The sequence below is a fragment of the Bombina bombina genome, chromosome 5 (assembly GCF_027579735.1).
Source record: "Bombina bombina isolate aBomBom1 chromosome 5, aBomBom1.pri, whole genome shotgun sequence".
Lineage (NCBI taxonomy): Eukaryota > Metazoa > Chordata > Amphibia > Anura > Bombinatoridae > Bombina > Bombina bombina.
Genome location: NC_069503.1, coordinates 500,725,124 through 500,752,584, shown reverse-complemented (window position 1 = coordinate 500,752,584; position 27,461 = coordinate 500,725,124). Strand labels below are relative to the sequence as shown.

Sequence of the window (27,461 nt, the reverse complement as noted above, 5' to 3'; positions counted from 1 at the left end):
GAAATGAGAGGGTCAAAAAGCTACGGCTACTTCACTTTGCCTTTGGCTGAAGAGCGCTATTCGCTTGGCATATGAGACTGCTGGACAGCAACCTCCTGAGAAAATTACAGCTCATTCCACAAGGGCTGTTTCTTCTTCCCGGGCCTTCAAAAATTAAGCTTCTGTGGAACGGATTTGCAAGGCTGCAACTTGGTCATCTTTGCACACTTTTTCCAAATTCTATAAATTCAATACTTTTGCCTCGGCTGAGGCTTCTTTTGGGAGAAAGGTTCTTCAAGCAGTGGTGCCTTCTGTTTAGGTTCCAGTCTTGTCCCTCCCTTATCATCTGTGTCCTCTGGCTTGGGTATTGGTTTCCAACAGTAATTGATGATGATCCGTGGACTCACCGTGTCATTAGAAAGAAAACTAAATTTATGCTTACCTGATAAATGTATTTCTTTCTTGACACGGTGAATCCCGCCCTGTATTCAGACTGTTTCTTTTTATATAAACCTCAGGCACCTCTGCACCTTGTGTTACTTCCTTTCTCTCCTTTCCCTTTGGTCGAATGACTGGGGGATTATGGGTAGGGGAATGATATTTAACAGCTTTGCTGTGGTGCTCTTTGGCTCCTCCTGCTGGCCAGGAGTGATTTTCCCAACAGTAATTGATGATGATCCGTGGACTCACCGTGTCAAGAAAGAAATACATTTATCAGGTAAGCATAAATTTAGTTTTTCCCCATAATTTCAATATCAGGTTTCATTGTAGTAATTAGTAGAGCTGGCGCTGTAAAGAAATGTATTTGACCTTGCTGAGAAGACTCTAGTCTGTCTATGTAGGGTTTCTCCAGCACAGAACTTTTGGGTATATCACTAGGTGACTTGAATATAGTAGTCTCCATGGTTCCAGCAACCTTTGTGGGTGTAGCAAACTTTTTATCAAGTTATCTCAGAGCAAAGTCAGGTAGCGCCTTATCAAGTAATGTTTGCAGAAAACACTCTAATTTTAGATAATGCGCATCCAGACGCTGTAGCATTGCTTTGCCCTACATAGTTGCAGAATTTGAAGGTGTTGCTTTGCGGAAAGAAGATTCACAGGTAAATATTGTGAATAAGTAAAGTGTATAAAGATATATTTTGAAATATATAGTACAGAAGCAACAAGTGACCTGAAAGCCGGAGGTGGGGAGTTCCGTCTAGTAGTGAGCCGCTGCCCTTATTATCCGTTCCTCAGCTCCAGAATAATGTAAACAGCAAATACAGACTGAAGCAAAACCTCCTGAAGCAAAGTTTTAATACTTATGAAAAATCTGGTTCAGATGCTGTTCTTCTAGCCAAATAATCGTCAGATTATAGACGAATCCTCGGGAGCTCAAGGAAAACCTTTTTTTCAAGAACTTTGCTTGGACACGCCCCTCCTAAATTTATAAGTTTACATTAACTCTGATGTCGAATCTAAGGTCCCAAGTGCTCACTTGTTCAATCCTCCAGTATTTGATATCAACATTGTTTTATGTATCGTGGCTGGAACCTCAGCTCTGTTACATGTTTTTGTATTGTCTGGTCACTCAAATTCTCTTGAAGCCCACTGCTAGAATTCCTTCTAAAAATGTTAAACAAAATAGTCCCCAGCACTGAGCCCTGAGGTTTACCATTCATAGCTCTCTCATTATTTATTAAACTCAACAGCGCTCTGCTTTCTGTCCTTAAAATATTCGACCTAATTATAATCCAAGGAAATTACATTTTTGTACTTATTTGCTGTGTGAGTGTCAAATGCTTTACCAAAACATACATTTACTTCGCCACCTGGTCTTTGTCTTTACTTAGTCAAGTTAACTTTACTAGATTAGCCTGTTGTTTGACTTTAAAACAGATAAAAAAGTAAATAAAATAAATAGCCATTTATTTTCTGCTGCTGAAATCAGACATAATAGTGTGATTACTAGAATCATGTTCTCCGCTGTGCTTTTTTACGAAGAGGTACTATTTTAGCAATTCTCCATTAATACAAAATTAAAATAGTTTTCTGTGCAACGTTCATAACTGACTTGGGTGACTTTGGCATTTTTCTGTTATGTTGCTATAGAATGACATTAGCCAAGTCTAAACGTTTTTTAAAACAAATGAAGATTCTTTTAACTGCAACTGTTTTTCAATAGCCAAAGTCCACCCAACATTTGCCATATTTATAGAAGCCAATACAGAATTTAGTCTGCAGATAACAAGCTTGGTCACGGTTATAATGTTAATATTAAATGCATTGTTTTGCAGTTGTTATCAGCTAAACCAGTTAGGAAATTATATGTTGGGTTATCCTTGAAGTCAGCAGTGTGCATTTCAATTTCTGAAAATTAGAAAATCCTCAATTTAATTTTCAGAGGTAAATAACATAAAAATAGGGCAAAATATTTTAAAGAAAGTTGTTTCAATCTCAAGGTGTTTAGTGCCCTTTTTCTAATAGAACATCATCTTTCTTAGCTAATTTGGGTAAACACACAAGCCAGATAGAAGATATTTTTCCTTCTTGGTTTTCACTGTGGTCAAGGCTTTTAAACAAAACAATAATAGTATACTTAAAACAATCAACAGAGTTTCACCCTGTAGCTCTAGGTTATCCTGCTACTCACAGTGACACCACCTTTAGTTAATATATCAGCCATTCTCACCTTTCACATTTTTTTGCTCATGTACGTGGTTCACTGTTTCCTCCTGGTATGGCTAGTTCGCTTATGACAGGTTAGAATCCCCCAGCTCCTCTTAGTTCGGAGCTACAATCCTTCGTATCACGTGACCGCAACTCAGCCAATGGTATTACTGCTAGTCCGTATGAAGGTGAGATTGGTATCCCCGGCAACTTCTGTTTGTGAGTCATTGATCCTGGCAGCTGTCAGTAAAAATCTGACCTGGAGCCTCAACAGGTCTGTGAGCGTGTACACGCTCTAGCAGTTAAACCTCAGGATTCTCCATTGCTGAATAGAGATACAAAACAAATCAAGCAAAACTGCTAAAAATACAAAAATCTTTATTCCATCTTGGTTAAAATCGGCACACATGTAGAAAGATAAAAAAATGCAGACATGTCAGGTCAGTCTGATGCGTTTCGTCTGCTGACAGCCTTAATCATAGACTCAGCAGCCGAAATGCGTCAGACTGATTTGACATCTCTGCATTTTTTATCTTTCTACATGTGTGCCGATTTTAACCAAGATGGAATAAAGATTCTTGTTTTTTTTAGCAGTTTCGCTTGCTTTGTTTTGTAAAAAAAATAATAGTACTTGGTTTTAAATAATAGATACAAAAGGGCATGCAAGATACGTTACTTACAAAGCAATCAAAGTTACTGTGGTTGCAGCCTTTTTAATATAACATAGAATGCGTAAATTTTCAGTTAAATAATGTTTTTCTGCATTATTTGTCTTAAAGGGACGTAGACATCTGAAAGCTTTATGATTAACTGGACACACAACCCATTTTGCTTTAATTATTCAGTTAGAGCATGCAGTTTTAAACATTTTTCCAATTTACTGTTATCTAATTGACTTTGTTCTCTTGGCATCCTTTATTAAAAATAAATCATACCTAGGTATGCTCAGGAGCAGCAATGCATTACTGGTAGCTAGCTGCACAATTTTGCCTTTTGTCATTGGCTTACAAGGGCAGTGCAATATTCTGCAAACTTATAACATTTTCTGTTATTTATAAATGTTATTAGAGCTATCTAAAATGTGCAACAAACATTTAGAAAATGAATATTAGCTAATTGTAGCTTAATATTCACTTAAATTTTAGGTGGTTTGTCTGAAAAATCAGCTTTGTGGGTAGCCCATTAAATAGGTCTTGGGGAGAACGTTGTGTTTATTACCCTAATGCTACTTTTGGACTTTCAGAGTTCAGAACATTCAGGACCAGCCTCCCATCTGTCATCAAGTCAAGAAATGTCAGCCACGTCATCCGTTCCTGGTTATGATGAAAACCTGAGGCATCGACAAACATTACCAGTGTCTTCAAATCTCACTTATAGCCATCCTTTTTCATACCTTAGAGTGGAGTAAGTTGTTCTGGTTCTTTTTCTATTCTATAGGTGTCTCTTACTTTTAGTTGTAATGTGTTGCAAAATTAATTTTGAAAGCAGCTATAAAGAAATTGTTAGAGATGGCCTTATTTAATACATTTAGGGCCAGGTTATGAGTAGAACGCTAACAGTTACGCACAAGAGAAAAGGGGTTTATCGCTCGTATTACGTAGTAAGTTGATAGTAAACACGATTGCTTGAGGGCAATTGAAGTTAACGCGTGTTGGGATACCGCGTCCTCAGAGCTCTGGTTAACTGTATTGCAAAACACTCAAAATAACACTATCTGCTTAATTTTTTTTGTTTAAATTGCACAAAAATGTTAAGGGTTTAAAGAAATTTGTTCTAAGGTGTTAGAAAAAAAAGGCAGCAAAGGGTTTTGATACATACATATACATGTCTAAAGATGTATAGGTATATATGTGTACAGATGAATTTATATGTGTATATATGTATTTACAGGCATATATAAATACATATGTACACATATATAGACATATATATAAGTGGGTGCTCTGACAAAATGCTGACGGGCATTTGGCCGACGGACAGAATACTGAAGCATGTTCGGCCGAGGGCAGATACGCTCCGGAGTGCTCTGTTCTAATCAGAGCCTCGGGCGCCGCAACCGCCTCTGGGAACCTAACAATGGGTCCCAGCCTGCACGTCTTGTAATTCTCTGTCTGTGAAATTATCTATCTATCGAATCTATCTATTTATATATCTATTGAATCTTTCGAATTTATCTATCTATTGCATCTATTTATCTATCTAATCTATCAAATCTATCTATCTACCTATCTAGTGGCTGGACTATTTTCTGACAGCCACTTGTGTGTCAGACTTTTATCCGTCTGACAAATGTACACCCTATTTAAAATTCTATGGTTTTACGTATCACAGGACATAATAAAAAACATCTGGTCTTTAAAAGGTCTTAAAATTAGGTAAATAGAACCTCAGATGAACAACAACACAACATATTACACATGATTTATTAAACAAAGATAAAGCCAAAATGGAGAAGTTGTGTGAAAAACTAAGTACAGCCTTAATGCTTCTATATGAATTAAGAGGCTAATCAAATGCCCTTGATTAATTGATCATCAGCAAGTGTGACCACCTCTATAAAAGCTGAAGTTTTATCAGTTTGCTGGTCTGGAGCATTCAGGTGTGTGTTAATATAATGCCAAGGAGCAAAGACATCAGCAATGATCTTAGAGAAGCAATTGTTGCTGCCCATCAATCTGGGAAGGGTTATAAGGCGATTTCCAAACAATTTAAAGTCCATCATTCTACAGTGAGAATGATTATTCACAAGTGGAAAACATTTAAGACAGTTGCCAATCTTCCCAGGAATGGACATCACCCCAAGGTCAGAACGTGCAATGCTCAGAAAAAAAAACAAGAGTTACATATCAGACTCTACAGGCCCCAGCATGTTAAATTTCATGACTGTACAATTAGAAAAAGACTCAACAAGTATGGTTTGCCAGGATAGAGCCTCTTCTCTCTAAAAAATAAACATGGCAGTACTGCTTAGGTTTGCAAAGTTGCATTTGAACAAACCACAAGACTTCTGGAACGATTTCCTTTGGACAGATGAGACCAAAGTTGAGATGTTTGGCAATAATGCACAGCGCCACTTTGGCAAAAAAGAAACAAAGCATATCAGCACAGACACCTCATACCAACTGTGAAACACAGTGTTGAAGGGGTGATGATTTGGGCTTGTTTTGCAGCCACATGACATGAGCACCTTGCAGTCATTCAGTCGAAAATTATCTCCTCTGTATACCAAAGTATTCTATAGTCAAATGTGAGGCCATCTGTCCAACAGCTAAAGCTTGACCGAAATTGGGTTATGCAACAGGACAATGATCCCAAGCACACCAGCAAATCTACAACAGAATGGCTGAAAAAGAAAAGAATCAAGGTGCTGCAATCGCCCAGTCAAAGTCCAGACCTCAACCCGATTGAAATGCTGTGGTAAGATAGAGCATGCAATTATAAGCAACTTTATAATTTACTCCTATTATAAAATTTTCTTTGTTCTCTTGGTATCTTTATTTGAAAAGTAAGAATAAAAGCTTAGGAGACGGCCCATGTTAGGTTCAGCACCTGGGTAGCACTTGCTGATTGGTGGCTAAATGTAGCAAGTGTAGCAACCAATCAGCAAGTGCTATCCAGGGAGCTGATCCTAAAATGTGTGCCGGCTCCTAAGCTTTTATTCCTGCTTTTCAAATAAAGATACCAAGTGAACAATGACAAATTGATAAGAGTAAATTAGAAAGTTAGAAAGAATTTCGGTTTAGTATCCCTTTAAGAGAGCTGTGCATAAACAAATGCATGCAAATCTCAATGAACTGAAGAAACGTTGTAAAGAAGAGTGGGCCGCAATTCCTCCACAACGATGTGAGAGACTGATAAAGTCATACAGAAAACAATTACTTCAAGTTATTGCTGCTAAAGGTGGTTCTACAATCTATTCAATCATAATGTGTACTTAGTTTTTCACACATGGCTTCTCCATTTGGCTTTATTTTTGTTAAATAAATCATAAGGCCCAGATGATTTTTATGTCCTTAAACGTAAAACCATAAAATTCAAAGCGGCTACTTTCTTTTTCCCATCTATCTATCTATCTATCTATCTATCTATCTATCTATCTAGTAATCCAAACAGAGGCACTTGCCGTGATCAACCAAAGTATTTATTGAAGAGTGATGTTTTTGGGCTGTGATGCCCGTCCTCAGACTCCTGACAGTGCTTGATTTGTCAGGAGTCTGAGGACGGGCATCACAGCCTGAAAACGTTCACTCTTCAATAAATACTTTGGTTGATCACGGCGAGTGCCTCTGTTTGGATTACTTTATGGATATACTTAAGTGCACCCCGGCATTATCTTTAACTACATAGTGAGTGCTGGTATTTCTGGACATATATATATATATTGTATCAATATACCATCATACACACACACATTTTATATATATATATATATATATATATATATATATATATATATATATATATATATATATAAATGTATTTATGAATAAATAGAACATATGCTGCTATATTCATATTTTCATGTCGGGTCAGCACAATTCTTTTTTTGTTCCATTGATTACTATGGGGGAATACGTTAACGTGTGCGCAATATCCTTACTTTCGGGTTATTGCTCGTGCAAAGTGTTTACTTTCAACTTGTAATACGCGCGCTACCCGATACACGCAAAAAGCTTACTTCTAGTGGAGTTAGCGTGCAAGTGTTAAATACTGCTCCACTTGTGATCTTGCTCTTTTTTTTAAATATTTTTATTGAGGTTCAAAATAAGGCATACAAACATAAAATATATGTAACAGTTTGAATAAAAATATTTTCCAGTTACATATCTAGTAAAAATCAGAATGAATGTCCATTACAGGTTATATGACATATCTTGATCTTAGAATACAAAGTGTTTGCCAATCACATTATATGCCTACTATAGAAATCATGAGGCCACTTTTGGACCTCTCAGAGACACGAAAATAAACAACATCAGTAGGCGATTCTCAAACATAAGGAGACCACTCTTGGGTCTCAACTAAAGGACCTCATTTTACTATAAGCTTGTGATATCGACTATCTGTGTTCAATATTTGCTGTAGTATTCCTCCTTTATACATTAGGTCCTCTTTTGGACCTTTAGCATTAACATTACTGAGCAATGGAGGTATCGAAGTTTAATGTAGCTGAACTATATACATTCAAATAGGTAGGGAATAAACTTGGAAATAATTATCAAGCTAGAGAGATGTTAGCTTATATGTTGTAACTATCTTTAAAGTGCTTTGAGTAGTATAGAGTTCAAGACATGCTATCTTATTTGACCATTAAACTATACTAAGACAGCAATATTGGAGTTGCTTCTGCATCTATTTAAATATAGGAAGTAAGGAATACAGTGCAGATTCCGGGTCATATCTTCTAATCTACTATTTGGTATAGTTCTCTTGTTATATAGAACGTTAGGGGTCCCGCAGTCACTATGTGACCAAGCGAAGTCCAAACTGGTATAATGAGGGGACTAATCTAATACAAAACTCCTTGTGGAACAAGAAAAAAACAATCATCATCATATAAGAGTTAACATCATGAAGTGAGTGTCAGGGGATAGCCTCTATAAAGTATGCAACTGCAGGTTCTTTATGTGAGATGGATACAGAGGTGCCATTAGACCTTAAACCCTTAGCTTGTGGTTTATGGAGATGTGAGCATATTAATATAGTAGTATATTTTTGAAAGTCCACCACTTACCCACTATAAGCCTCTTATAAATTAACCCTTTTCAACTTGTCTAAAATGAAATATGAATTTCAGGATACAAGGAACAGATGTACAAAATACACAGTTGTTAGTAATAGCTTTGTCCAAAGTTATACCAACATTAGCAGATTATCAATAGTACTAGACATGTTAACACACAAAATATAAGCACACATGATCTCAGCAGAGAAAATGGCTAATAGGCAGCCGGTGAGGTAGGAATATGTTAAAATAATTAAACTCGGGATGACTACTTGGTATATTTTGCTGGCTACTTCAATGAGTCTCTGACCTACTATAGGCTTCTTATATTCTAGCCTACTCCTAATCTTCAAATAAAATAAACACATGTTTCGGGGTGCTAGGAGTGAAAATGGATAAGGGACACATTTATAACCTTAACTACACCTCAGAGCCAGGCAGACTTTCCAAGAATACGTGAGCCGTTTAGATTGTAATCCTCCATAGCAGTAAGTCCAGTATTAGGTATTCCTCACAATTAGTTGTTTAAGTAATGTGAGGAGAGTATAGACCTGATGGAATAGCAACTGCTCTTCTTAAACACTTCCACTGGTATCTATAGTGTACTAGCTTGTCTGGTCTCTAAGCCTAAAAATTAAGATATATGTTTTTGTGGCTTGTAGCTATTAAACAAGAACTGACATTTAAGCTGGTATGGAAGGACTGCACCATGGGAGCATAATTGTCCACTATAAATAAGAATATACCTCTAAAAACTAATTGTGGTGACTAAAAGAAACGTGAAATTATCATGGCTCCATCTGCTAAATCGTTATGGCCATCTAGTGGTCAAAATGTGAATTACCCCGATATGTGATAAACTAAGGTAATATTACCATTACGTAAATGGGAGAGAAAAATAGTTATATGAATAGCTCAATATCGAATAGGACAAGCTGCAGAGCATTAGTCAAACTTATACACCCTTTGACAGATCTAGTAGTTGCTAATATTATGATCTCCTATGTATTGTCATATTGTGATACTGTAAGTATATAACACATTTACTTTTGCTACGGTTCCAGCGCTAGCTGCAATGCAAGATCACACAGGAAAAAAATCAAATGGAGATTAGGGAACAGAGCAGTGGCATATGAGCAGATCACCTTAAGGGATAAGACATAACATAGAAAAACAGTGCAAAGATATTTTTAAATGAAACTCTCAATCAGCAACTTTAGTCTAGATCTGCCCTGCCGCAAAAGCTTGTAAGATCAAAACTGCTCCTCACACATAGACTCCCAAATGAAACCAGCAAACCCAGTGTTAAAAGATGTAGTTGTGCATAATAAAGTGTAGTCCTATTGCATAGTCAATCGTTCTAGGCTAACACTGAGGATAGTGCCTTATCTTTGACATTTTACAAAACTCAGGAACATCATCCATCATATAGAGGTGTTTTTCAAATAGTCAGATCAATAGGCAGAGTACATACTTACAACTTCGCTAATGCTACAGTCTCAAACTGCTAATGTGAAACAGTCTGATTTGTGCAGGATCTTCTATCCAGTGCCGGCTCTAGCGTGGGTTGCCATTAGACAGAGCAACCTCTCCTTGCAGCTCTAACCAATTCCTCTGTTGTTATGGGAAGCCCTCTGTTCACCGCATTCGGGTGTGTTCAATGCTGCTTGTATGAGCAGTAAATTAATTGTATTGCGGGAGCCAAACTTGTAGAGTCCATCGCCTTCTGCCGCAAACAGCTACGTTTTCGCCATCAGCATGTCCACACAGGATGACATAACTAAAGTTGCTCTCTGACTAAAGACTTGTCTCCACTTGACGCTGCCAATCGGCTCAGTGCTGATGTTTTCCCCAACTCCGATTCCAGGGGTGAGTTGGTCTCTATTTAGTTCAGAGGTGTCAGCCGATTGCGGTTGTGTGCATCTATAAAGTGTGGTGATAGGCATAGAAATCAGGATTTCTCCACAGTGTCTCCTCTTTAGAAACCAGGCTGCCATCTTCCATAAGCCAGAGTAGTGTGGGGCTGCTTAAGGGGTTCACGACCAGAGCTGTGTCAGCACGTGGTGGTCGATAATGTTCAGTTGTACTCTTAATATAAAGTAGTGGTAATTTCTCACGGTGGTTAGTGGGCCAGTACTCTATTGTCTGATCCCTAGTTACTTGTTTAGGTTCCACTGCAGGGACTTCTCCTTCACCCTCATATCTCCATGCTGCCGCCATTTGCCTCTTGAGCTGTATAAAATGCTCGGCCACAATATCACAGATCTTCTCCAATAGTAAAGCTGTGTCATTCTCCATACTGATGTCTTGAAATAATATTTCCAGTTGAAAGTTTAGAAGCGTAGTAGTAGAGTTTTGAAGTGTCTGTGCACTGTATACCCGGCTTACAAGATACGGGGGGGGGGGGGGCTGTTGAGTGCTTCTCAGTGAAGAGTCTGCCTTAGGCCTCAATGCTCCGTATCGGCTTACAGTGGTAGAATTTCCACGTTGAGCATATCATTAGGTTCAGTTTAAATAGCTGGTTTCAAATATTCAATGCTATAACTTAGATGATCTTTCAGTTCACTGATAATAGGCAGGTTATCCGTGATCTACCTAGAGCAGCCGATATTGCAACCATTCAAGGTGCTGCCCAGACACGCCCCCGTGATCTTGCTCTTTAACGCTTTTTAAAGGGTTTCAGTAGGATTTTGTTTTGAAGGTTAAGTCGAGAGATTTGTTGGCAACTACTACAGTCAGGTTGACTAAAAGTACCATATTCTTTTTTTCATGCTGTTGGAGGCTCATTTGGTCCTTAAAACCGTGATGCCTTTTCTCTTTGAATGTTTATGAAAAGCATCTCTCAAGAGACTCAAATAACTGTATAGTTATCATGATTTTGATGTCTTTTGTTTCTTTCTTGACAGAATTTGAGCCCAGACAAATATCAGTTGTGAAAAGGATACATGCTGACAAAAATTAACATATTCCAGGTGGCTTGTTCTGTGCATCATCTCAGCCTATTAGTTGTAGAAGGTCATATTAGGCAGGGAGTATAGGCTCATTCTACAGACGCTATTTTCAGTTGTTGTGCAGGCAAAGCAGATAATCTCTTCTAAGGATCTCTGCAAAGTAGTTCTATGGTGTTTGCCTCATATGTTTCTGAACCAATGTAAGTTAGTGGTCTATGGGCTAGATTACAAGTGGAGCACTAAATTATTGCACAATAATTAATAAGCCATTAGAAATTAGCAGTCCAAAAATTAACCCGAGATTAGATCTCTGGTTAATTTTCTAAAAGTGCCCCAAATGCCATAAAAAAAAAAGCTACACTAGGCAGTTTTGGGGTTTTAAAGTTGGTGGGAGTGGAGTGTTAGAAAAAAAATGCACTGAAAAGTGCCTTTACATTGTGGTCTATAGGAACTGTGTGTTCTCATAGACCGCAATGTAAATATATATTTATTTGGTTATATACATATATATTTGTGCATTAATATGTGTATATATGCACATATTAACGCATAAATATATATTTATTTGATCATATACATATATATTTTAAAATGCTGTGCTACATACCTCCTTCACTGCGTGAGGTTCTCATGTTGTCTGTGACGGCATCAGAACGAGGCTCCTATAGGAGCCTATGAAAGCACGCTCTTATGAGTGCAATGCGAACGCAAGTAATTGCGATGAACTTGTAATACCAGCGCACATTATTGTATATATGGAAGCGATATTTATCTACTTGTAATCTGGCCTTATGTGTTGGCAGATGCCAGGTTTGTCAGGAAGATTGTATGTTCCATTTTTGTTTCAAATAAAATCTGTTTGGTCTTGTTGTTTTTTGCCCACACTTGTGTACACTATTTTTGATGCCCATTGTAGAATGCTGTGAACTCTTCTTAGAGAACTGAGCCACTGTATGAATATGTGGTTTTATTAACTATGTTTGATTACTTCTATGCAGAGTTCCAAAATAATGACATCTTGATTTCTTATTTTCATTTTTTTTAAATGAATGTAATAAATGTGGAACCAAAAGTTTGTTTGTGTTCATAGAGTTTGGAAAAGAATGAATCACTTTCAAGATTTTTTTTTTATCAGTTCTAGTTATTTTCTTTTTTTTTTTTTTTTTTGTAATTTCAAGCATTAATAAGGATGTCCTAAAAATGTTTCTGCATAAAGAACATATTTGTTTAACTAATTCATTATAAACATTACAGAGATGAGAGGCAGCAAAGCAATATTAAAAAAGAAAAAGGTATCCACAGCCACATTTTTGAAAAAGGCCTGCAGGTGTACATGTGTTAACAAAAGATATAAGGAGGGTGGTGCATATAGAACATACACCACACTCCTAGGGGGCGCTAACAATAAGCAGCAAACAGGTAAGCAAATATATACAGATAATTAAGAGAATATACAATAAACCTAGCACACTTATATCAGATTATTAGAGATGATATGCTCACAGATGATATTGGTGTAATCAAATAATAAAATGTCCGCACAAAGAATAGTCCAAAAGAAAGAAGGCAGCTCTCTGTCATAGGACGGTCATCCTGTGCTTCTTTTTCTTATAGGTGTACATGTGTCTCCTAATAGGCAATAGGAAATCATACTTAAATTGCCAACAATTGTCTATATTTCAATTTTGTATTCCTTGATAAAAACCATTCTACTAAAAAATGAGATCTGAAATAATAGCATTCCTAGTTAGTGATCAGATTATTATTGATGTATAAAAAGGTTTGCTTTTATATTGCAGTGTTTGATATTAAAATGTAAATACAATTTACAAAATATTTTGATCTTATGATGTTATTAAACCCCTTCTTTCTTTATTACTTTTTGCTTGTATAGTAGACCTGTAGGAAATCCGCTTCCTGATCAAGGAGCTCCAGCTGTTTTTCCAACCTATCCTGTCTTCAGTCCGTTACAGATGATGTGGTGGCAGCAGATCTATGCACGGCAATACTATATGCAGTAGTAAGTCGCTGTGATAGCAAACTTATGTAATATGAAAAGTAGAATATGTTTAAATATTTTATATGCAGTCTCTCTATATACTGTAGGGATCTTTATTCGTCAAACCCTCAGAATGGACCATAGGTTTATCCACTTTCTCTCTATTAATAAATTGAGCTACCGTTATAAATTAGACTGCTGTTTCTTTAAAAAACTGTGGACATATTGTGATATATGCTGCAAGCTCTGTACTTTACCATTGTACTTAATTTTGAAAAGCTTGCAACCTGTCTGCTTGACATGCATTTTAGGATAAATTTTCCACTTATTTGGCAAGGCACCATGAAACATAAGGTACCTGTACGTAGATTTGTCATATATGGTAGTAATTCGTACTGGTGAGTCTAATAGCATTTTGCCCATTGTATATAGGTAGAAACTTTTCAGAACTTTAGGACTCCTTACCCTTCATAAATCTTTTCTTTTCTGTGTTTTCCCAATGAGTGCTGTTTGAACGTAAAGGGACATGAAACCCAAAATTTTTTTTCATGATTCCGATAGAGAATACAATTTTAAACAACTTTCCAATTTACTTCTATTATTTAATTTGCTTCCTTTTCTTGTTATCATTTGCTGAAAGCTTTATCTAGGAGAGCTCATGAGCAGCAGAGAAACTAGGTTCTTGCTATTGATTGGTGGCTGCATATATATATTGAATGTGATTGGCTCACCCATGTGTTCAATTAGAAACCATTAGTGCCTTGCTGCTCCTTCAACAAATGATACCAAGAGAATGAAACAGATTATATAATAGAAGTAAATTAGAAAGTTGTTTAAAATTGTATTCTCTATCTGTATCATGACAGAAATTTTTTGGGTTTCATGTCCCTTTAAGCTTATCTTCTGCTTGAAGTGTATGGTGGTTTCAATGAGCAAAACCAATTATTTCAAACACAAAGATAAACAAAAAGGAAAACTTTCCATATATTTAATGCTCTGTAGCTGATATAACAAGTTATTGGAAATACATTTTTATAGGGGGAACCACATGTTACCGTTCAGTGTCTCTTTAATGAGACAGTTTGTGTGCAGTGACAAGCAACAGAACTAGTAGTAAGATGCTTGCTTGTTTTATTAGTCTGCTTAATTAGGTGCAGCATGTTTTGTGCTCCCTGACAGTGCTCAGTTCATCATGCAGTGTTCTTACCTCTACCACTGTGTAACAATGTAATTTCTCATATTAGAACACATCACAAAAGAAAGTGTCACATGGCACTCAAGTTTAAAAAATAACATCCAAAATGAATAATAAAAAAGCTGCTAAATCCACTTCCTCACAACATCCAATGGAAAAAAAATGTATATCCAGTAGCTCTCATGCTGACACTTTTGAGAGTACAAACTGAAATGTTGGGATACTCTCAAGAGGTTTAACAGTGAACCAATCATATAGTTCCTAATGGCAATTAACACACGGCCAGATTACGAGTTTTGCGTTATGAGTGGCTCGGTAATAGCTTGCAAGTTATTTCCACCGCTCACCTTTAATAGCTCCATATCGCACACAAATACCAGCGCTGCTTTGAGCTGGTTTTACGTGCTTGTGCATGATTTCCCCATAGACATTAATGGGGAGACCCGGCTAAAAAAAAGCCTAACACCTGCAATAATGGAGCGTAAAGCTCCGTAACGCAGCCCCATTGATTCCTATGGGGAAAGAAAATTTATGTTTAAACCTAACACCCTAACATAAACCCTGAGTCTAAACACCCCTAATCATCTGCCCCCGACATCGCCGACACCTACATTACACTTATTAACCCCTAATCTGCCGCCCCTGACATCGCCGCCACCTACCTACACTTATTAACCCCTAATCTGCCGCCCCCAACGTCGCCGCCACTATACTAAAGTTATTAACCCCTAAACCTCTGGCCTCCCACATCACTAACACTAAATAAATATATTAACCCCTAAACCTAACCTTAACACCTCTAACTTTAATATAATTAAAATAAATCTAAATACAAATTACTATTATTACCTAAATAATACCTATTTAAGACTAAATACTTACCTGTAAAATAAACCCTAAGCTAGCTACAATATAACTAATAGTTACATTGTAGCTATCTTAGGTTTTATTTTTATTTTACAGGTAAGTTTGTATTTATTTTAACTAGGTAGACTAGTTAGTAAATAGTTATTAACTATTTACTAGCTACCTAGTTTAAATAAATACAAAGTTACCTGTAAAATAAAATCTAACCTGTCTTACACTAAAACCTAACATTACACCACTAAAATGAAATAAATTAAATTAACAAAATGCATTTATCTAAATTACAAAAAATAATAAACACTAAATTACACAAAATAAAAAAGAAATGATCAAATATTTAAACTAATTACATCTAATCTAAAAGCCCTATCAAAATAAAAAAGCCCCCCAAAATAAAAAAACCCTAGCCTACACTAAACTGCCAATGGCCCTTAAAAGGGCCTTTTGTGGGGCATTGCCCCAAAGAAATCAGCTCTTTTACCTGTAAAAAAAAATAATACAAACAACCCTCCAACAGTAAAACCCACCTAAAAAACCTAAGCTCCCCATTGCCCTGGGGGACTTTGGGCAACGTAAAAGAGCTAAATGCCCTTTTAAGGGCAATGCTCATCCAAATGCCCTTTTCAGGGCAATGGGGAGCTTAGGTTCTTGTGTTGTACCATGAATGATGTACTTGCACATGCCACACTTTTTTTTTGCCACACCTGTATGTTATAATTTCAGATTTAGGCCTGTGGTCAGCCTTTTATTAAATCCTTTCTCTCTTTTTGGGCACTAGTACATCTTTTCTTTCTGATTCTCTAGCTTTCTCAGAGATTTGTTCCACCAGAAAGAGGAGAAATCTGTCAAGAAACCCACATTTTTGTCTTTCATGATTTGGATAGAGCATTCCGTTTTAGATAACTTTCCAGTTTACTTCTATTAACAAATTTGCTTAATTCTCTTGTTATCCTTTGTTGAAGGAGCAGCAATGCATTACTAGGAGATAGCTGAACACATTAGGCATATATGTGCAGCCACTAATCAGCAGCTAGTTTCCAGTAGTTTGAAATGTATCATGATAAAATCACCTTAGCTAGTTATTAAGAAGTTGAAGGTTTTTATACTATTGGAAAAGGTAGATTTTTACAGAATGGTCCTAGTTTTAATTACTTTTCTTTTTCTGGAAATCTTATAAGATCTTTCTTGAGTGGATGTGCTTATTTCTACCCAATCACTCTACTGCATGGTAATTCATTTAAGGATCCTATGGACATGCATCTGAAGAATGTTTTTTCAAGGCTTTGGTTTTATATCAAGGTTAACCGGTTCTGCTTCATGTTTGGCCCACACTTTTCATTCAAATGTGTTAGGAATTCTATCTTTGAACCTTTCCCTGTTTTTTGTAAATGTTTATTTTTTCAGTTGGCTGTAATTATTTTATGTTAGTTTATTATGCTTTTCTGGAAATATTGGATGTAGTTGCTAAAATTATTGCTTCTATGCATTGTTATAGCCTCTATCCATTGTTATAAAGTTTTACAACTGGAAAGCATGCGCCCAAACATTAAGAAGAAAAACATTTGGCAACTTAATAAAGCTTAACAGTTAGGGATACAAAAATGGAGAAGCGCTAGAGCTATGATTTTATAGTAGTGGTAATAAACTCTCCCCTAAGAGTTAGCACATACACAGTTAATGGGAGTATAGTTCAAATAAATGAAAATATACATAAAACCACTACGGCCCCAAGGGCTAAAGGCTATAAAAAGTATATATAATAAAAAAGACTAGAAATGTCAAATAGTGACAATAAAATAAAAAATATATGGTCATAAAATAAGAAGACAGAAATATGTATGTGTTTAATACAAGCCAAAAACTATGTAGGCCACTATAATAAAAGGTAGGATAGGATTTAATAAAAAGACATATGATATGTATCCGCACACAGAAAAGCAAACTGAGAAAGAGATACATTCACAAAGAGTACATCCAGATAAATTAAAAATACAATTTATATGTGGCCAAATGTAACATAATGTGACCTCAGTGTAAATACACAGTCCATAAGATGAAGGAAAGAAACCAGGGCCGTTCTCCAGAAAGTAGCGTCCTCTTGACTGTATATCTGTAAAGGATAAGAAGACTTCTCTGGTGAATTAAGTAAGGACAGTAACCAAACCCTGCAGAAATAGAACTATTTCAACTATACTCCCATTTCCCAACTTAGATGTCCAGTACTATATACATTTTTTTTACAGCAGTCTGCCATTTTTACATAAAAGATAAGCCGTTTTAGAGCATTCTGCCAGTTCCTATTTTTTTGTTATTTTTTATATAAAAGTCTATAAACCACAAAAATTAATGATCAAATTTATTATCTTGCATTTTAATAATATTTTTCCTTAACCACATTGGACCATATTGAAAGCTAATATATCAGAAATTGTGTTTATATATTAACTACATTTAATTCTCACATTTATATAATTTATATAATATGGTTGCAGAAAATGTGGGCCTCTCCGGCAGCAACATTTAGTGTGTGATCCAGATAATGAATAGAAGTGTCATGAGTTTCTAAAATTGTACTGAACTCTGTGCAACTGTATCTAATGGGCCCTGGCGAATCACAATCAAATTGTCAGTAAAGTGCTTATACACTACTGTGTAAACCTTGAAGCTGTTTTGATCTTCAAAGATGTAGAACTCTTCCCACTAATCCTAAAAATAGGTTGGCATAGGAGAGAGTAAATTTAGCCCTCTAGCCACCCCACAAACTTGAAAAAATATTTTAGAGCTTGTAGACCTTTTTCATGGATAATAGTTCTATAAAGACACAACATGTATGGTCAACCAAACATAAACACTTTGCAATTGTAACTATTATAATGTTTTGTGTCACTTAGGTAACTAGCTAATTCCATTACAATTGGTTGTAAAATACTGTTTAACTGCTGTGGAGGTGTTCTTTTTTATCAAGAATCCTATTCCAACTGGGTATAGTTGGGTACAGTTGTGTGCTTTTCACATATTTTAAGGGTTTTTGAACCTTTTGAAATGTCAAAGGCTGGTACTTTAGATTAACTATAGACAGAAACACAAAAGTATCTTGATCTATAAAACCTTCAATAAGGCCATCATCTGATAAGTTTTAAAAGTTTTGTTTATAAGTGTGAGTAGGATTGAACCAGAATACTATATATTTGATGTGGCTATTTTGAGAGCATTGCATTCTTTAGATGTTTTGGTAGATCTTAGTGTATTCTGATGTAAGTGTACCAAATTACAGATACAACTAATAGATATTTAAATCACAAATTGAACTTCGGTTTTGGGTCGCAGTCATCCCTGGTTTACACAGGAGCGATTCCCTTATCATTTGTCACAGCTGGTTTTAAACCATTTTAACATTTTTGTATATATACATTTTAACTTAAAGTGATTGTAAACTTTAATGAATTAAAGCAGGAGATGCGGGCGGAGAATCTGTGTTATGTTTACCATAATGCAATGGTATTTTAAAAAAATAAGGGTCTTTGCAAACTTTAATAAGTTAAAGTGCCCTTGTTTTTAAGATTATTTTTGGATACTGGACTTTAATTCATTTAAGTTTACAATCACTTTAATTTGTATTAAAATGTACTAATTTTTTTATCCAGTTTAACCTTAATATAAATTTAAATGATTAATCATCCTTGACAAATAATTTTCTATCTAAAGCTATGTATATAATATTTTACTAATAAAACTGTTTTCATCCATTCACATTGTAAAACTTAATTTAAAATTACCAAAGAGAATATACTAACATAAGTTCCTATTCAGGTAGTTCATTCATCCCGTATTCTGATGTATCTCTTTTAAATCTTTCTCAATCCATGCATCAACCAATTCCAGTATTGCTTCAAGTAGGAATAAAATAGAATATTGAATATTGCTTAAATTAAGTGTATTGATTTTTTATTAATAGGCACTGATCTTGGAACATATTTAGATTCTTATCTGTCGTTTTCTTATTTTGATTCTGTTTTCTTTCATGTAATTAGCAAGAGTCCATGAGCTAGTGACGTATGGGATATACATTCCTACCAGGAGGGGCAAAGTTTCCCAAACCTCAAAATGCCTATAAATACACCCCTCACCACACCCACAAATCAGTTTTTACAAACTTTGCCTCCTATGGAGGTGGTGAAGTAAGTTTGTGCTAGATTCTACGTTGATATGCGCTCCGCAGCAGGTTGGAGCCCGGTTTTCCTCTCAGCGTGCAGTGAATGTCAGAGGGATGTGAGGAGAGTATTGCCTATTTGAATGCAGTGATCTCCTTCTACGGGGTCTATTTCATAGGTTCTCTGTTATCGGTCGTAGAGATTCATCTCTTACCTCCCTTTTCAGATCGACGATATACTCTTATATATACCATTTCCTCTACTGATTCTCGTTTCAGTACTGGTTTGGCTATCTGCTATATGTAGATGAGTGTCCTGGGGTAAGTAAGTCTTATTTTCTGTGACACTCTAAACTATGGTTGGGCACTTTTTTTATAAAGTTCTAAATATATGTATTCAAACATTTATTTGCCTTGACTCAGGATGTTCAACGTTCCTTATTTCAGACAGTCAGTTTCATATTTGGGATAATGCATATGAATAAATAAATTTTTTCTTACCTTAAAATTTGACTTTCCCTGTGGGCTGTTAGGCTCGCGGGGGCTGAAAATGCTTCATTTTATTGCGTCATTCTTGGTGCGGACTTTTTTGGCGCAAATTTTTTTTTCTGTTTCCGGCGTCATACGTGTCGCCGGAAGTTGCGTCATTTTTGACGTTTTTTTTGCGCCAAAAGTGTCGGTGTTCCGGATGTGGCGTCATTTTTGGCGCCAAAAGCATTTAGGCGCCAAATAATGTGGGCGTCTTTTTGGCGCTAAAAAAATATGGGCGTCACTATTGTCTCCACATTATTTAAGTCTCATTATTTATTGCTTCTGGTTGCTAGAACGCTTGTTCACTGGCATTTTTTCCCATTCCTGAAACTGTCATTTAAGGAATTTGATCAATTTTGCTTTATATGTTGTTTTTTCTATTACATATTGCAAGATGTCCCACGTTGAAGCTGAGTCAGAAGATACTTCTGGAAAATCGCTGCCTGGTGCTGGAGCTACCAAAGCTAAGTGTATCTGCTGTAAACTTTTGGTATCTGTTCCTCCAGCTGTTGTTTGTACTGTTTGTCATGACAAACTTGTTAATGCAGATAATATTTCCTTTAGTACTGTTACATTACCTGCTGCTGTTCCGTCAACATCTAATACTCAGAGTGTTCCTGATAACATAAGAAATTTTTTTTCTAAATCCATTAAGAAGGCTATGTCTGTTATTTCTCCTTCTAGTAAACATAAAAGTCTTTTAAAACTTCTCATTTTTCAGATGAATTTTTAAATGAACATCATCATTCTGATACTGATAATGGTTCTTCTGGTTCAGAGGATTCTGTCTCAGAGGTTGATGCTGATAAATCTTCATATTTGTTCAAAATGGAATTTATTCGTTCTTTACTTAAAGAAGTATTAATTGCATTAGAAATAGAGGATTCTGGTCCTCTTGATACTAAATCTAAACGTTTAAATAAGGTTTTTAAATCTCCTGTAGTTATTCCAGAAGTGTTTCCTGTCCCTGGTGCTATTTCTGAAGTAATTTCCAGGGAATGGAATAATTTGGGTAATTCATTTATTCCTTCTAAACGTTTTAAGCAATTATATCCTGTGCCATCTGACAGATTAGAGTTTTGGGACAAAATCCCTAAGGTTGATGGGGCTGTCTCTACTCCTGCTATATCTTTAGCGGATGTTGCTGCAGCTTCAACTTTTTGGTTAGAAGCTTTAGCGCAACAAGTAACAGATCATAATTCTCATAGCATTATTATTCTTCTACAACATGCTAATAATTTTATTTGTGATGCCATCTTTGATATCATTAGAGTTGATGTCAGGTATATGTCTCTAGCTATTTTAGCTAGAAGAGCTTTATGGCTTAAAACTTGGAATGCTGATATGTCTTCTAAGTCAACTTTGCTATCCCTTTCTTTCCAGGGTAATATATTATTCGGTTCTCAGTTGGATTCTATTATCTCAACTGTTACTGGAGGGAAAGGAACTTTTTTACCACAGGATAAAAAATCTAAAGGTAAATTTAGGTCTAATAATCGTTTTCGTTCCTTTCATCACAACAAGGAACAAAAGCCTGATCCTTCATCCTCAGGAGCGGTATCAGTTTGGAAACCATCTCCAGTTTGGAATAAATCCAAGCCTTTTAGAAACCCAAAGCCAGCTCCTAAGTCCACATGAAGGTGCGGCCCTCATTCCAGCTCAGCTGGTAGGGGGCAGATTACGTTTTTTCAAAGAAATTTGGATCAATTCCGTTCACAATCTCTGGTTTCAGAACATTGTTTCAGAAGGGTACAGAATTGGCTTCAAGATAAGGCCTACTGCAAAGAGATTTTTTTCTTTCCCGTGTCCCAGTAAACCCAGCGAAGGCTCAAGCATTTCTGAAATGTGTTTCAGATCTAGAGTTGGCTGGAGTAATTATGCCAGTTCCAGTTCTGGAACAGGGGCTGGGTTTTATTCAAATCTCTTCATTGTACCAAAGAAGGAGAATTCCTTCAGACCAGTTCTGAATCTAAAAATATTGAATCGTTATGTAAGGATACCAACATTCAAGATGGTTAACTGTAAGGACTATCCTGCCTTTTGTTCAGCAAGGGCATTATATGTCTACAATAGATTTACAGGATGCATATCTGCATATTCCGATTCATCTAGATCACTATCAGTTTCTGAGATTGTCTTTCCTAGACAAGCATTACCAGTTTGTGGCTCTACCGTTTGGCCTAGCATCAGCTCCAAGAATTTTTACAAAGGTTCTCGGTGCCCTTCTGTCTGTAATCAGAGAACAGGGTATTGGTATTTCCTTATTTGGACGATATCTTGGTACTTGCTCAGTCTTCACATTTAGCAGAATCTCATACGAATCGACTTGTGTTGTTTCTTCAAGATCATGGTTGGAGGATCAATTTACCAAAAAGTTCATTGATTCCTCAGACAAGGGTAACCTTTTTAGGTTTTCAGATAGATTCAGTGTCCATGACTCTGTCTTTGACAGACAAGAGACGTCTAACATTGATATCAGCTTGTCAAAACCTTCAGTCACAATCATACCCTTCGGTAGCCTTATGCATGGAAATTCTAGGTCTTATGAATGCAGCATCGGACGCGATCCCCTTTGCTCGTTTTCACATGCAATCTCTTCAGCTCTGTATGCTGAACCAGTGGTGCAGGGATTACACAAAGATATCTCGATTAATATCTTTAACACCGATTGTACGACACTCTCTGACGTGGTGGACAGATCACCATCGTTTAGTTCAGGGGGCTTCTTTTGTTCTTCCGACCTGGACTGTAATTTCAACAGATGCAAGTCTGACAGGTTGGGGAGCTGTTTGGGGGTCTCTGACAGCACAAGGGGTTTGGGAATCTCAGGAGGTGAGATTACCGATCAATATTTTGGAACTCTGTGCAATTTTCAGAGCTCTTCAGTCATGGCCTCTTCTAAAAGAGAGAATCGTTCATTTGTTTTCAGACAGACAATGTCACAACTGTGGCGTACATCAATCATCAAGGAGGGACTCACAGTCCTCTGGCTATGAAGGAAGTATCTCGAATTCTGGTATGGGCGGAATCCAGCTCCTGTCTAGTTTCTGCGGTTCATATCCCAGGTATAGACAATTGGGAAGCGGATTATCTCAGTCGCCAAACGTTACATCCGGGCGAATGGTCTCTTCACCCAGAGGTATTTCTTCAGATTGTTCAAATGTGGGGACTTCCAGAAATAGATCTGATGGCCTCTCATCTAAACAAGAAACTTCCCAGGTATCTGTCCAGATCCAGGGATCCTCAAGCGGAAGCAGTGGATGCATTGTCACTTCCTTGGAAGTATCATCCTGCCTATATCTTTCCACCTCTAGTTCTTCTTCCAAGAGTAATCTCCAAGATTCTGAAGGAATGCTCGTTTGTTCTGCTGGTAGCTCCAGCATGACCTCACAGGTTTTGGTATGCGGATCTTGTCCGGATGGCTTTTTGCTAACCGTGGACTCTTCCGTTAAGACCAGACCTTTTGTCGCAAGGTCCTTTTTTCCATCAGGATCTCAAATCCTTAAATTTAAAGGTATGGAGATTGAACGCTTGATTCTTAGTCAAAGAGGTTTCTCTGACTCTGTGATTAATACTATGTTACAGGCTCGTAAATCTATATCTAGGGAGATATATTATAGAGTCTGGAAGACTTATATTTCTTGGTATTTTTCTCATCATTTTTCCTGGCATTCTTTTAGAATTCCGAGAATTTTACAGTTTCTTCAGGATGGTTTGGATAAAGGTTTGTCTGCAAGTTCCTTGAAAGGACAAATCTCTGCTCTTTCTGTTCTTTTTCACAGAAAGATTGCTAATCTTCCTGATATTCATTGTTTTGTACAAGCTTTGGTTCGTATAAAACCTGTCATTAAGTCATTTTCTCCTCCTTGGAGTTTGAATTTGGTTCTGGGGGCTCTTCAAGCTCCTCCGTTTGAACCTATGCATTCATTGGACATCAAATTACTTTCTTGGAAAGTTTTGTTCCTTTTGGCCATCCCTTCTGCCAGAAGAGTTTCTGAATTATCTGCTCTTTCTTGTGAGTCTCCTTTTCTGATTTTTCATCAGGATAAGGCGGTGTTGCGAACTTCTTTTAAATTTTTACCTAAGGTTGTGAATTCTAACAACATTAGTAGAGAAATTGTAGTTCCTTCATTATGTCCTAATCCTAAGAATTCTAAGGAGAGATCATTGCATTCTTTGGATGTAGTTAGAGCTTTGAAATATTATGTTGAAGCTACTAAGAATTTCCGAAAGACTTCTAGTCTATTTGTTATCTTTTCCGGTTCTAGGAAAGGTCAGAAGGCCTCTGCCATTTCTTTGGCATCTTGGTTAAAATCGTTAATTCATCATGCTTATGTCGAAGTCGGGTAAGACTCCGCCTCAAAGGATTACAGCTCATTCTACTAGGTCAGTGTCTACTTCCTGGGCTTTTAGGAATGAAGCTTCGGTTGATCAGATTTGCAAAGCAGCAACTTGGTCTTCTTTGCATACTTTTACTAAATTCTACCATTTTGATGTGTTTTCTTCTTCTGAAGCAGTTTTTGGTAGAAAAGTACTTCAGGCAGTTGTTTCAGTTTGATTCTTCTGCTTATAATTTCAGTTTTTTTCATTATAAGATTTAAACTTTATTTTGGGTGTGGATTATTTTTCAGCGGAATTGGCTGTCTTTATTTTATCCCTCCCTCTCTAGTGACTCTTGCGTGGAAAGATCCACATCTTGGGTAGTCATTATCCCATACGTCACTAGCTCATGGACTCCTGCTAATTACATGAAAGAAAACATAATTCATGTAAGAACTTACCTGATAAATTCATTTCTTTCATATTAGCAAGAGTCCATGAGGCCCACCCTTTTTGTGGTGGTTATGATTTTTTTGTATAAAGCACAATTATTCCAATTCCTTATTTTTTATGCTTTCGCACTTTTTTCTTATCACCCCACTTCTTGGCTATTCGTTAAACTGATTTGTGGGTGTGGTGAGGGGTGTATTTATAGGCATTTTGAGGTTTGGGAAACTTTGCCCCTCCTGGTAGGAATGTATGTCACTAGCTCATGGACTCTTGCTAATATGAAAGAAATGAATTTATCAGGTAAGTTCTTACATAAATTATGTTTTCTTTCTAATTACTCGGTGAGTCCACAGATCATCATCAATTACTGTTGGGAATATCACTCCTGGCCAGCAGGAGGAGGCAAAGAGCACCACTGCAAAGCTGAAAAATATCACTTCCTACCCACACCCTACCTTCCTGCTAATGATTCTTCTATCAAAAGTTTTTTATTTTGGAAGCTTGGGCAAGTTTGCTCTGATCTTCCCTTATGTGCTGGGTGTAACCGTACTCCACGTTAGTCTCTTCAGCAGGGCAGTGGTGGCTTTAAAGCAGTTAGGAGCTTGTGGAGGAGTCTTCACTGCGTTTTGCTAACATGTTGCTGCCCTGATAACGAAAGCATGAGTAGGTTTACTCTATCCTTTCTTTGGTTACAGGTCTCTGTGAGGAGTGACTTCCTCTCAAGCTTTGTAAGTCATCCTCCTGCCGGACGACAAGACTGCAGGTAAGTGCCTTTTTGTCTTCTGGGGCTAGGAGGCTGGCACTAAGGGAGTTAAGCCCTGTCTGCTCTTAATGTGGGATGAAGGATTAGTATGGCAGTGTACAGGCACTTTAATGACATGTGAAAGGAGACTTAGGGGTTAATCCCCCTCATGAAGGGGTTAACCATTTATGGAGTTCAAACGGTACTTTTTAAGTCTTTTTATTAACTTTCGAAAGTTTTCTATCTATCCCTGCTACTCCTATGGTACAGTTCTATGGGAAGGGATTCATATTATTTCCTCTGTGTTAGTGTATGAGTCATGATTTATGTACCGCTGCTTCTAGTTTTTCTGTTTAGCAGCCCCCTCTGAGTCCCTTCTGTTTATTTATGTAAGGGACTGTTAGGAGAGCGCAGTTTCTGTTTGGCGCCATTCCTAAGGGGCTGGTGATATGTTGCGGAGCGAAGCGCAGGTAGCGATGTCTTTTTGCTCACAGTGGTAATGTTGTTTATGTACAGTGTGTTTGATACAGGAACTCCTCAGGTGTTTGGAGGAGTTTTTCACGGAGTGTAGCGCTTCACGCCATACCGTTTTTGTGGGCCCGCCCTCTTCTCGGAAGCGGAGCGGCACCATTTTTAGGTATTACAGGGTTTCTGGGGACTCCGCTTTTTTTCCCGGATGTCTGTTTGAGATATAGTTCCCTCTCTCAACTTCTGAGCGCTGCAGTTGTATAGTGCAGCTGCTATGGACAGCACATGCTGCAGTTGAGCACACGCTGCAGTTTCAGAAGGCAGCTGCTATAGACAGCACATAAATGTGTGCTTGTGTTTCAATAGGAGTTGTTATTAGGTCTCAGTAGGGATCATATGGTCTGGGAGGTTTAATAAATTGTATTTTATTATCAGTATTCAAATTATTTAAAAGGGTGTTAAGGCTTTGGAGGTACAATCTGTATTTACAATCTGTTCTTCATTATTACATGAAATCTTTAAAGACATGAAGATTTTCTTTGAGAGTCTTGCGCCCCTATGAATTAGTTTAAATATTATTATTTTTTGGTACCTCTGGTTTAGCAATGCTATTAAATGTACAGATTCTTTCAACTATGTCTCCCAGGATGATGCTGTTAAGGCACTCCCACAGTTTTCTCCTTTTACTTCCCAAGCCTTTATGGCATCACATGCAGTGCCCTGCGGTTCCTCTTAATCCCCTGGAGGAGTGTATTTGCATACAGAAATTGCAAGCTCAGGTATCTTCTGCGGTATCTGTGGCTTGGTCTGTTTTCCTTTCCTACAGGGAATAGGCAAGAGGACATTTGAAGTCTCAGTTTAGAGGGTTTCTGCTCCACATGCTGCTACGCAGGTTTGTTTTCTTCTAAGTTAGTGAGGAGGATTCGCCGGTAGTTTCTAAAGCTAAAATCTCAGATCTAGACAGTTTAATTCCTTCATCTGTTACTGAAGTGGCATCCTTCAGTTGGTTGCTTCAAAGCCTCTTAGATTGTCAGTAGGTCTTAGCTAACTGAACGACACCGATTCATTGTCATTCCTTCTGAGTTTTGTGAACTTTATCAGTTCTATAATTCTCTTTCTTCTATGGAAGGGGTCTAGACGTGCTGTGAGATGTTAACAGGAATGCTTATAGAGAAGCTGGGGACATTTTTCCCTGTTTCACATCCTTTTCTGGATTTACTGTTGTTGTCTCTCTTGAAATGCACGGTGTCCCTAGTAGAAGGGAATTTTCTATTTTAATTCAGAGAACTTAGATCTCTGCAGAGTTAATCTAGCTTTTTCTCTAACATGGGTAAGAAACTGGAGGTTTATTGTTCATTTAAAACGACGTCAGGTTTTTCTAGACTTGACGGTACTAGCCGCCAGGCTTTGTGGCTGAAGCTTTGTCTGCTGAGTA

At 37.1% G+C, this 27,461-nt stretch overlaps 1 protein-coding gene across 1 annotated transcript in view; it reads left to right on the top strand.

Annotated features, from left to right (window-relative positions):
• The window catches only part of HERPUD2 (HERPUD family member 2), a 179,347-nt gene that overhangs the window by 105,444 nt on the left and 46,442 nt on the right, over window positions 1-27,461 (top strand). Inside the window, exons 5-6 of the mRNA XM_053714410.1 lie at window positions 3,872-4,032; window positions 13,199-13,324. Coding sequence (XP_053570385.1) covers window positions 3,872-4,032; window positions 13,199-13,324 — 287 coding nt within the window. The remainder of the gene's footprint in view (window positions 1-3,871; window positions 4,033-13,198; window positions 13,325-27,461) is intronic.